Here is a 12,486-nt window from a genome sequence, read left to right on the forward strand (position 1 = left end):
TAGAGGAGAAGATTGGCTCAGTAGCCTACAAGTTGAAGTTACCTGCAGGCACCAAATTGCACCATGTGTTCCATGTGTCATTGCTCAAGAAGAAGTTGGGGCCACTATAGAACAGTTCAACCAAGGTGCCAGAATTAGACACTCAAGATCAATGTCCTCTGCAACCAGATATCATCTTGAAGAGGAGGGTCATTTTGCGAGGAGGATAGCCTGTTGTACAATTTTTGATCAAATGGGATCAACTGGACTATGAAAAAGCTTCATGGGAGGACAAGTTTTTTATTGAACACCAGTTTCCTACGTTCCAGACTTGAGGACAAGTCTGATCTTAAGCGGAGGGAATTGTTAGGACATGAATTAGTTGTAATAAATGCTCAAATTGGGCATAAATCAATTGAAGTCAAGCGATGTCGTCTGGGTTAGTAGTTAGTTAGTCGGTTAATTAGCAATTTACAGGTTGTTAGAATTGGTTATAAAAGGGGCCCACACATGTGAAGAAGACAGTTTTGAGTAATAACAAATTCCATCTCATTTTCCTCTGATTCTCTCTCTTTCTTTTCACTTCCTCTGATTCCCTTTTTCTCCTTTTTCCCAGTTCGTCCCCACATTCAATTCTAATCAGTAACTCAGATTCAAGCCATTGCGCTTGAGTTCCTGACATCGTCACGTCACCAACACCCCACCCTCACTCGAACTTGATGAACACCGGAGTCGAACCTTTGACTAAACTACGAGCAAGTTCTAGTCAAATAGCTTAACTAAATTATACACCTAGACTTGGCAAAATAAAATTTGCTACATGGCTCAAAATTTTTTACTTAACAGGGTAGTATTTAATTGCTGTGAAAAAAATAACTTTTGTATGTTCAAATATGACTACTATCAAGTTTATCTTAATCAAGGGTTGCAATAATAACAACAATATCATGATCGTTCATAATCAACAAATATCATCCCATTCGCCTTTTACAAAATAGCCTCTCTCTTTTTTTTCTTTTTTTTAAAAAAAAGGGGTTTGGGCATTGTCAGGCTTTTGACTGAGCTTTAGTATCCGACACTGCGACGACGTCGTAATTGAGAAAGCAAGCGCAATTGCCTGAATTTACCTCAGAAAATAATTTTCAACAACCGAACTTCAGAATTTGCCTGAAAAATCCCAGTAATTAGTTCATTTGAGACCGGAAGACGATGGGGATGATGATGATGAAGACGACGACGATGCAGAGAAGAGCTTCTTCTGCGGTGATTGTTTCCATTGCTCGGTCTCAGGGAGCAGCGGCTTCATTAGGTACTCCTGCTCCTGCAGGTTGTACTACTCTTGCATCATTCCTCTCTGCATTCCCAAACCATAAACCCCATTTGGCTTTTTGTTCTGCTATTAGTAGTAAATTTAAGAGTTCTTCTGAAAAAGCTCTGAAATTTCAACCTGAATTAAGGAATGATATTAATAATGTCAACAGTCTTGATGATGCTTTGAGCTTGTTCGAGCGGATGGCTCGGATGAGGCCTCTGCCTTCCGTTATTGATTTCACTCAATTGCTGGACCGTATTGTTAAGATGAAGAAGCATTATTCTTCAGTTGTTTCCCTTTTTAGAGATATGTGTGTCAAGGGCATTCCTGTAAATGAGTACACCCTTACTATGGTGATTAATTGTTACTGCGTTGTGGGCCGAGTGGATCTAGCTTTTTCTACATTGGCTGGCTTCTTCAAACGTGGTTTTGTTCCCGATGTAGTCACCTTTGGCACTTTGCTTAAGGGACTTTTTCGAGAACAAAAGGTTCCTCAGGCACAAGAATTGTTCAAAAAGATAATCAAGGAAAAACTTTGTAAACCCAATGAAACTATGTTGGGGATTGTGATAGATGGGATCTGTAAGGCAGGAAACACTCAAACAGCCATTGAATTCCTCAGAGCAATGGAAAAACGAGGAAGCCCTTGTAAACCTACTGCAATTATTTACAATACTGTCATTGACAGCTTGTGCAAGGATAAAATGGTTGATGAAGCTCTTGCCTTCTTACAGGAGATGATTGAAAAGGACATTCCCCCAAATGTTGTCACTTACAGTTGTTTGATTCAGGGTCTGTGCAGCTTAAGCAGATGGAAGGATGTTGACAAGCTCTTTGCTGAGATGAAGGTTTATAAAATTGTTCCAAATGTTATTACTTTTAGTATAGTGGTGGATGCACTATGTAAGGAAGGGCATATAGAAGATGCTGAAGAGGTAGTCCAGATCATGATCCAGCAAGGTCAAAATCCCGACCTGGTCACATACAGTTCCTTAATGGTTGGGTACTGTTTACAGAGTCGAATAGATGACGCAAGTAGAGTTTTCAATGCCATGGTTGCTAGCGGCCTTACACCCGATCTCCATTGCTATGGTATTCTAATAAATGCCTATTACAAGACCAAGAAAGTGAAAGCAGCCATGACGCTCTTTCAAGAGATTCCACATAAAGGTTTAACACCTAATATTGTTATTTATAACACTGTGTTGCAGGGGTTATTTAGTTCAGGAAGGTATCTTAGTGCACGGGAAATTTTCAATGAGATGCAAGCTTCTGGCATGAAGCCTGATTTTCACACTTACTGTGTGGTACTGGCTGGATTATGCAAGACTGGACATGTCGACGAAGCATTGGAGTTATTCCATGCAACCGAAGCCGATGGAACAGATCTTCACATTGAAATGTACAATATCATGCTTGATGGGTTGTGCAAATGCAGGAGGCTCGATGGTGTCCGGGATCTTTTAAAAAATCTCTCCCTTAAAGGATTGGACCCTAATGTCATAACATACAACACCATGATTGCTGGCCTGCTTTCAGAAGGTCTGCTCATCGAAGCTAAAGAGCTCATTGGAAAAATGGAAGAGAAGGGTTGCTTGGCAGATAGTGTTACATACAATGTCATTCTGCAAGGACTCCTTATGGGAGGTCATTATGATGATGCAGTGGTCTATTATGAAGAAATGGTTCATAGAGGATTCTTGCTGGATGCATCTACGTTTTCCATTTTACTTGATTTATCTGCTGAGAATCAGAACAATCTTTCTGTGCTAATGTTGATGCTGAAAATTGATCCCAATAGCAAGAGGTTCATGGATGGGGGACAAAGAGGACCTTCACATTAGTTGTAACATGTTGGTCCTGCAGTTTTTTGGCCCCTGATGTTTAATTTGCTGGTAGGAATGGTACTAAGGTTCACATTTGATCCTTTTATCACTTATCATCTTTGTTTAGAGGAGGTCTCTTGGTGACATTCTGCAAGGACTCCTTAAGGGAGGTCATTATGATGATGCAATGGTCTATCATGAAGAAATGGTTCATAGAGGATTCTTGCTGGATGCATCTACATTTTCACATTTTACTTGATTTATCTGCTGAGAATCAGAACAATCTTTCTGTGCTAATGTTGATGCTGAAGATTTACCCTAATAGCAAGAAGTTCATGGATGGGGGACAAAGAGGACCTTCACATTAGTTGTAACATGTTGGTCCTGCAGTTTTTTGGCCCCTAAACTTTAATTTGTTGGAACTAATGTTTGGATCCTGTTGTCACTTATCATCTTTGATGCAATTGAACCATAGAGGAGATCTGTTGGTCATATTTTGTTAAACACCTCAAAGATCTCCAGTTTGGTGGTGAAGCCACTTTGCTTAGGGAAGTTCAATTGATAAGTGTTGCAGATCAAAGAAATCTGCTGCCATTAATTGGATTTGTACCACTTCTTATGGGCGACCTCTTGTCGATCTTTCCATGGAGAACCTTATTGTGGCATATCACTTAAGTGGTAACTTGTACAGGTTATTTTTTCTTCGTTTTTCATGGGTGTTGGAACTTTAGCTTGCCTGTAAATTTTGCTTTGGATAACTAATATTTTAATTTATTGTAAATAAGAAATGAAATGTCATATGCAAATATAGTTTGTGACTTTGGATTTCTGGAAAAGTTTTAAGCTGCATTTCTGCAATTTCAAGAAATTGTTTTGTAAGATAAAATTGTTACTTTTATTTTGATTCTTAAGTGGTGCCAAAGTTGCAGCCAGTTTATAAGTGTAAAAACTTTCTAGACCAGTTTCTTGCTTTGGATTCATAGTTTGAGATCCCTAGGATAGTCATGGTTATTGATTTTTTTTTTCACTGCATTTGACTGTACCCAAACTCTTTAAGCATGATCCAGAAAAAAGTGTTCTGATCACTTCCCCTTTAATTGTCAATGCTATACTAAATTGTATAGACATTCAGTAGGAGTGTGGCAAAAATATCGTTCTCTTGCAATAACTTGGAATAGTTCATCCAAGAAACTCTCCGATTTTTGACAATATACTTGATTATGGGATTCTTTAATTTTAGTACTTAGTTGTTTATAAGTTAAAATAATAATTAAAGAATAGGTTTTTATTGCACAACTGCTATTAGGTCACCATCTGCAATAGTTTTAAAAAAAAAACTTACTGGCACATCACAATGGTAATAATATACTTTTCTAGTCTTCCAAGTTTCGTATCTATCATTTTTTTTAAAATTGTTGTTCTTTTTTGGCAGAGCAGGAGAGCAGTGGAATTTGTATAGCAGAGTGTGAAGATTTGACCTCAGCTTAGACTGGATAGAGACAATTAATTAGGTATTAAAATGTATGGAAATAGTTATGATGAATTTTATATGAAAGGATTCGGTTAAAGTGATTAAGACTAATTTTTTAAATTACTCTAGCAAACAAATTTTATTGCTTTATAATTATGTTTTAGCTAAATATCTTATGCTGAAGAATGATGGATTATATCTATTGGCTGTGGAAGAAGTAAACTGTCTAGTGACCTATAAACAATGTTGAGAAGTGATCTTTTATTGATTTGCCATATAGTTCTTTTGTGTAGATTTTGTTTGCATGATTTTGATACTGCATGTACTATTTAGCGATGGGGTCATGCGTTGCAAAGAGAATGATGGTCACATGTTTTTGGATGCTGTTCAGAAAATTAAATCTCCTTGCTCATGTTGAAAATCTATTTTTGTGTCCTAAGGTGGATTTCAACCAGGCCTCGTAGAAATGTTTCCAGAATGAAATTAAGATATACGTTCTGAGTTAGTATTATTCCAAATTTAGCTGAAGTTTAGCTTAGACAGTGTTATTCTTCCACACTGTCTTCACGTGCATGGCTAAGATGCCATTGACTTTGTGCTAGTTTAAAAATCCATTTAGCACATTCGATTTAAAAAAAAAAAAAAAAAACTAGCGGAATACTCCCACTTCTCAATCTGAATGTCGAACTTCAGCAAAACTAGGACTATGGCTTACATTTTTTTGGATCTACTCTATCATGCAGTCTCGTTAAGGCAGAATACTCCCACTTCTCAATATGAATGTCGAACTCCAGCAAAACTAGGACTAGGCCTTATACTTTTTTGGATCTAATCTATCATGCAGGCTTGTTAAGAATGTAAGATATAGTTAGAGGTTAAAATCAAGTTTATTCAATTTTACAGAGAATGTGATTTCAATTGAAGTTATTAATATTTAATCGCTATATTTCATGATTGAGATATAGTACTTATCGAGGAAAAGCTATACAGGTGCCCTATTTTGACTCAAAGTCCATTAATTGCTATCTTACCATTCTCAGATGGATGAGTATAAACTGCAAAAATTACTTCAAACCACACCCTATATAACATCCGTTCAAATAGAGTTGAAAGAAAATTAAGGACAAGTCTTGATTTTAATTTGTTTTATTTTATTTCTTGGTGACAAACATTTAACGGCAAGTCTTGCATTGAAGTTTTATGAATATGCAAGTGAACATGCAAGAGAACAGTCTAAAAATTACTTGCTGTGCTTTGTCTTTTTCTAAATCTTTGCTGTTTTACAATGGACCAAAATCATGTTTATCGAAAAAATTTTGCAGTCCTACTGACAACTTAGTTATCTTTTCTAATAGCTTTAGGGGAGGATTCCCAATTTTGTTCAACAATATCCAATTGTAAGATGGAAAACCTAATCTTGTTTCTGAATGTGGGAAAATAGTTTGTGATAAAAGTATTCTATAAATGGGATTTTTCTAGTAGCATCTAGTCTATGTAGCTGGTTTAGTTTCCAAAGAATTTCATCACAATATTCTTTCTTACAGTATGCAGTAAATTTGAATTATTTACTGAAAAGATACTCAGCATGGAATGAAGATGCTGAATTTGTATCTTGAATACTAGTAACCATTGTTTGTTAGTCATAAAATTTGTTTGATAAGGTCTTATTGGTCACTGAGGTGGAAATGAGATTTTTTTTTTGGTTTTTGCTAGTCATTATTGGGCATGATCTGCAGTTATATGAATGACCTTTCAGTAATTGTAAATAATCTATTTGTGCCTGTGATCTATCCATTTGGCTTATTTGTCAAAGTTTTACACCATAGTTCTTGTGTCAAACTGCTATCAGGACACTTGTGTGATTGCAAACTAATCTTTGTCTTTGGCTGACTTCGTTTCTTCCTTAATCAGTTAGTAGGTCTAGTTTCTTGAGTTGGTTGTCTCTAATTTCAATTCTAATTAGAAAGTTTCTTGTAGCGTTTGATTCAGTTGTCTTGCACCCCTACTCTTGTGACTTACTGCTTATATCTACCACGGCTGCTGCAATTTTGTTCAAGAGGAGAGTGTACAAGAGAGAACCTCCATGGCTTGCACTGAGTTGCATTTCAAGGATACCCCAATCTAGATGGTCATTCTTATAACATCCAATCCAAAGCCAACATTAATTTAAAAGAGCTTTGTCCTGCCATCAATTGAATTGAGATCGTGGACCAAACCATTTGGGAATTGGATTTGAATTTCGTTGGATGTTGAACCAAGTTCATCTGAATCAGAGCCGGAATGATATGCAATGCCTTTCCTAAGACTTTGTGCCATCCTATGATTTATCCTCAATAGTGCCACCAATATCACTGGAAACTTCTCCCAATTGCCAAATTTTCTGCTTGATTGGGTTTTCTCAAAATTGCAACTCAATTTTATTATTTTTGCTGTATGCTGACTTATGTTTATTTTGATGTAGTAGCCTGAACTTGTGTTTTTTCTCTGCTTGTATGCCGCTGTATTTTAACTTCCTTCCTCCGGTGGCCCTGGTATGGCACCTTATTTCTCCTTCATCCGGTGGCCTTATTTTACAGGTTTGACCTTGCCAATTAGATTTAATTACTTAAAGTGGAAGTCCAGAGTATTATGCCTTTGAAATTACTTGGCATAGGGTTTTCTGCTATGGTATTTAGTCCCAATGTTAACTTTCTTCCTTTCAGCTTTTAGTTCTCCAAAAGGATATGTGGCTGTATTGTAGAGTGTATCAAGTACCATTTAGTAGTTTATCTCTTTGGCAATTTTGAGTTCACGGATCATTTTGACCTTGATCTTCTACTTTTGAGGAATAAACATCTTCTGCAAATAAATTAGCACCTCTGGCCACCTAACCAAAAAAGCTTGTGGCTCTGCCTGTTTGGTCTGTTGGTCAGGACACCCTGGATCTGTTCTGCTTTTGCCTTTCTATAAACAACCGGAGAATCATCAAATGTTTAGTATAGCACACTCTTAATCACTTTTAGCACTGCAGTAGTACTCTCTAAGTTCTTGTAAAGTTGACAAAAGCTAATTATTGGTATATGATTTGTGTCCTTTATAAATACTATGCCAGCTTAGCTCCAAGAAAGCCCATAGAGAATGCTTTTCCACAGAAACTCATTAAACTTCACACTAGCATAAAGCAACTCTTCTGATCATGTCTCTAGCTCTAAGGTTGTTTTATCTCTCATTTAGCTGTTCAGAAGATTTGTCAGGCATAATTGTCAATTTGTCATCTATTAGATGGATGACTAGCTAAGACTTCCTGTGAATTATAAAATGTACTATAAAGAGATCGGAATCGTAAAATTAAAAAAATTGATGAAAGTATTGGGTGAAAAAATTTTGTTGAGGGACTCCCCTTGTATCTTTTCCTAATAAGATGGTCTCAGTTGATGCTGAGTAACTTCTTGCAGTTTTGGGGAAATAAATATGTTTAAATCGGTCAATAACTTACTCATGGTTGGAGTCTACTATAATTTTCAAGTTAAATAGCTGAAAGAGATCAGAATCGGACAATAAGTTGCCCTTCATATTGTTTAGGTATGGATGTTTACTCCTAACCATGTTAGAGTTTTTAAGCTTGAGAAAGGTTAATTTCATAGGCAGACTGCTCAAGATAATATATTGAATTGCTAGTTTTTCAAGTAGTTAATCGTCGAAAGAAAAAATATTTGTTCCTTAACCTCCTTGTTTTATGATAAGCTTCATTTTGCATCACAGTTATAAATCCCAACAAACCAGCAGTGGTATGAGATGCTAAAACAACAGCAACTCGTGTACCATAATTGTCAAGGTAGAAACACTGTCCCTGGTCTTGTGATTTCAGTCTGATGTAGTAGTCCAGTTAATTCTACATCGTCTGCTCAATTGCCAGAAGTTTTGTTCATCAAAGATCACTAGCTGATTTGAGACTTTAGATGAGCTTGATATCTGTTGTATTGGCTCAAATATGGCAATGTTAGATGGCTGTTAGCTTGACTACCTTACTGAGTGCAAAACATGCATTACCACACAAGATGGAATTGCTTAAATGCTTTAGTTTGTGATTCTAGCTGTTGTTTGTGTCCATCTGCAGTGGCATCTTATGTTCAATAATTCTCTCTTATCAGATGCCATCAATTAATCAAGAAACTGGAATCGCAAACCCCGAGCCAACTGAGACTGCCAAGAGTTCCTTTCAATCAAGTATTGCACCTGAGTAAAAAACCATAGGGCTCATATGTTAAAAAAAAGTTGCAAAATCTTTGACTATGATCTATCATCTTCCTCAATGGCATATGGACCGTGAGAAGTTGAATATTACTGGTATCATTTGGATAAAACAAGACTTGCGCCGACCATACAGGCAATGAAAAAGATGGCAACAATGGGGAATCCTGTTTATGTTCCTAAGGTGTTTTCCTCTGGTGCCGATGCTGCCATTTGCAGGCTCTTATTCTTGCCATTGCGCAATAATCTGCCGTACGACAAACGAAGAACCAAATAAATAAGTTCAATTCATGTATAACTTCCCCTGTTAAAAGGGAAATGGAAATGATTTTCATCTTAATGAACCATCTCTCCATAGACACCTGCCACTTTCTTAACTCCTCTGTTGGATGCCACGGCAAAGGTGGTCTGGCAATGAACGAAACAAGTATAATGACTATAATGTGGTGATCCTGAATTCAGCCTAAGCTCGTTCTGTATATAATGCCGTGAGAACATAACACTAGAGTTTGCTCAAACACTAATATGTGCAATGAAACGCCAATCAAAGGTTCAAGCATTACTTGAACTTGTTTAGGGACACAAGCCTAAAATTCTTAGATAACTGTGTAAAGGCTATTACCTTAAAGCTATTAAAATCTAAAACCTGCCATAATTGATAAATTCATTTAAAGAAGTCAGAAAACCAGGGCGGAAAGACCGCTGCAGATTAGCTTGGGATTCCTATTCAAATCAAACGGAGTTTGTGCCAGCTTTGGGAAGCGACAAGGCAACTATTTATGGTGTCCAGGCCATCTTTGGAAATGATAGCAAGCTCCAGTTAGACGTCTGCCCAATCACTCAATTGGAAGTCAAATTTAGACCAAAATACAGTTTCAGCTGAGTTGTATACATCTAATTGCTGGCAAGATCTCAAATCCTCTACGATTAAGATAAGCAACATTCACACACTTAAAACGGGGTCTTTGTCATGGCAACTGTGAAACAAATCAAAATAATTCTGGGCAACACTGCTTGATGCAAACGAATTGCCGCTCACAGATCTTGCACACTCAAACCTGCAATAATTGAAAGAGTACGTAAGAAACTCCAGCAATGTTTCATAAAACAACAATATCAACTACATCACATGGACCAGAAGTCTATGCATAGAACACTTGCAAACTAAAGCCGCTAGCCAATTTCCTATCCATTCGGTTTTTGGTCATAAATGGTTAACATTCATGCCAGAACACCCAACTTAAAGTTTCAAACTCAGCAACAAAGACATGAACTTAAATAATTAAGCATACTAGTTTGAGAATGCAGAGGGAAACGAAAAGGTATAGCACAATAACTTGGGACTTAAAAGAATCTACTTAAACCAGAGTCTACTGGTTCTATATGACTACTACAGCATCAACCATGACAGAATAAAGTTAAGATATAAAAAACATGCAATCCAGCTTGGACTGCACTAAACATTTTATGCTTTGCTATGCTGCCTTCAATACAGTAGAGATTTTTTGCAGAGAAAATACTACTACAGGTCACTTGAACTATGCAGGTAAATGGTGTAAAAACAGTAATCACCAACCTGGGGGAAGTGATTGCTTCAACTTATCAGCCTTCTCAGAGTCAAAGACACAGAGTGTGTACAGATACTTAGAGCAGCGCACCTTGAACTTCACCACATCTTTGCTCCTCTTTATCTTCACTGACCGTGCATCCTTCCTTCTAGCTGTTAGAAGAAAATCCTTGATCTCGTGTATTTGCTTAGGCTAAGATCATAAATCCAAACAAACATCAATAAAAAAAATATGACCAAGTTTAATTTTAACCTTGAATGTAATATATAAAGCAAAAGCTATTGCACCATAAAGAAAGAAAAAGTAAAGACTGCAATTCTCTCCAGCCAGTTTTCTATATTATTAACTTTATCTTTATGAGAAGCCTTTTCAGTTCTATTGCTTTCGGCTTCCTTCCAAAGAATCGTTGTAAAATTACCAGAAGATACCACCAATTCTGAACCGGGTCATAGTCTAACAATAAAGATAAGACAAAGTCTGAGCTGACAAAATCAATACAAACAACACTAGTCCACCATCATTCAAAGTCTAGAAGGAAATACAATTCACCCATTGAATACAGAAAATATACCTAGATGTTTGCCTATTGGGGAAAAATCCTACTGAACTTGTCATATTTTGGCGTTAACTCAGTCTGACATGATTCAAACTCAAACATTTTATAGGACAAATCCCTCCCCCTTCCTCCTCCCAAAAGAAAACCTTGAGCTCACCAAGCTAACAGGAATGCAATTGCAAAAAAAAATTTTATGTCAGTCCAGAACAACTGCTAACCGAACAACTACAGTCACGGTTAGTAGTTGTTTCAAAAAGCTCCATGAGGACCCCGCTTAATATGCGAATTAGCAAGTGGGGTCATTTATATGTCCACATGGAGCTGGTCCTGGAGCAATTCCTAGGCTCCGGACCAACATAAAACTCCTCCAATTGCAAAATAAGAATCTCTCTCCCAGCAAGATAATTCCTCAGAAAGCTCCAGCAATTGCTGCTCATAACACTTCACTAAAAATCCCCTTATCCCCAAAGCATTCAAGCATTAATTAAATCTTCTCACAGCCTATTGAAAACCCTATACTTTAACCACTATCCTAACTTACCCTAAAGGTAAAAACGAGACAATAAAAATCTGTAATAATCAGCAATGCAATAACGTGAATCATATACTTTCCAACCAGAATCCACACTAATCAAACGATTTGACTGTTTAAAAATGTTCCAAAAAAATGATGAATAAACAAAAGAAATTCTAGATAGAACCTACAAACTGACGATTCACCCAAAAAAAAGAGAACCAATATCTTTCAAAATAAGACATAATTACGGCACCGAAAACTAGATTGAAATATTAAATCGGAAGAAATACAAAGAGAGAGCTATTACCATCTTTGGAGCTAGGGTTTCGCCGCGATGAAGAGCAAAGTTAAGCCTTCTGCTGTGCTGCTGCTCCTCCCTAACCAGTCTAATGAGTATCTGACATTAGAGGAGAATGGTATATATACCAAGCCAGTATAAAACCCTAGGATTTTGTTTTCCTTTATTTGCCGGTTTTACCCCTTCTTTGGACTATTGTATGGGCAGTAAAAAAGGAAGCGGGAGAAGGGATTTTTACTTCCGGCTGTTGAAAGAAAAAGGAGAAGGGATTTTTACTTAAATATTCGTGATTGGATTTTGGTCAAATAATTGATTTTTTTTTTTTTAGGTGTATCCCGCAGGGAGTGGATCCCGCAAACTATTCACCACCTTCAGCAACTTGCTGACAGCAAGGTTCGAATCAAGGACCTAAAACTCCATCTTCAACAACCTCAACCACCAGACCAAGCCCCTGAGGGCTAATAATTGATATTTCATTAATATAAAAAAAATTTTAAATTGAGATTTATAATATAGATTAGTTAAATAAATTTAATGCATAATTAACAATACAAAATTTACTTATTAATGGTGCTTTTAAGGCCACATGTCTCCATAGAAGTATAAATTATGACTCATAATACTATTCACTAGATTGGTATGTAATATACTATATTAGTGGGTATGTAATATATAATATATTTTATTAAAATATAGAATTTGGTACTTCAACGAGTAATCGAAAATTTC

At 36.7% G+C, this 12,486-nt stretch overlaps 2 protein-coding genes across 5 annotated transcripts; one reads left to right on the plus strand and one right to left on the minus strand.

Moving 5' to 3' along the window:
• Window positions 1–1,020: 1,020 nt before the first annotated feature.
• LOC113777551 (pentatricopeptide repeat-containing protein At1g63330-like) lies at window positions 1,021–7,042 on the plus strand. 4 transcript variants are annotated; one of them, XM_027322668.1, is made up of 3 exons: window positions 1,021–3,808; window positions 4,550–4,628; window positions 6,566–7,042. In XM_027322668.1, exon 1 carries the CDS (start codon window positions 1,189–1,191, stop codon window positions 3,133–3,135), a length of 1,947 nt encoding a protein of 648 aa, XP_027178469.1. In that variant the 5' UTR covers window positions 1,021–1,188; the 3' UTR covers window positions 3,136–3,808; window positions 4,550–4,628; window positions 6,566–7,042. The 4 variants fall into 4 exon arrangements, with proteins under 4 accessions (XP_027178469.1, XP_027178470.1, XP_027178471.1 ...); XM_027322669.1 differs by lacking the exon at window positions 6,566–7,042 and having other exon boundaries at window positions 4,555–4,810; XM_027322670.1 differs by lacking the exon at window positions 6,566–7,042 and having other exon boundaries at window positions 1,021–3,795; window positions 4,550–4,810.
• Window positions 7,043–9,465: 2,423 nt separating this feature from the next.
• On the minus strand, window positions 9,466–11,874 carry LOC113777680 (60S ribosomal protein L38). Its single transcript, XM_027322841.1, has 3 exons — window positions 11,767–11,874; window positions 10,395–10,578; window positions 9,466–9,876 (listed from the first exon to the last, which is right to left on the minus strand). The coding sequence occupies exons 1-3, from the start codon at window positions 11,767–11,769 to the stop codon at window positions 9,854–9,856; spliced, it is 210 nt and encodes a 69-aa protein (XP_027178642.1). The 5' UTR covers window positions 11,770–11,874; the 3' UTR covers window positions 9,466–9,853.
• Between the last annotated feature and the right edge of the window lie 612 nt (window positions 11,875–12,486).

Source organism: Coffea eugenioides, chromosome 7 (genome assembly GCF_003713205.1).
Source record: "Coffea eugenioides isolate CCC68of chromosome 7, Ceug_1.0, whole genome shotgun sequence".
NCBI classification, from domain to species: Eukaryota; Viridiplantae; Streptophyta; class Magnoliopsida; order Gentianales; family Rubiaceae; genus Coffea; species Coffea eugenioides.

Excerpts from the sequence above, each read along its gene's own strand:
- LOC113777551 (XM_027322668.1), top strand. The coding sequence starts at position 1,189 with ATGGGGATGATGATGATGAAGACGACGACGATGCAGAGAAGAGCTTCT.
- LOC113777680 (XM_027322841.1), bottom strand. Across the intron at positions 9,877-10,394 it reads GAAGCAATCACTTCCCCCAG|GTTTGAGTGTGCAAGATCTG; the intron begins GTTGGTGATTAC and ends CAATTATTGCAG.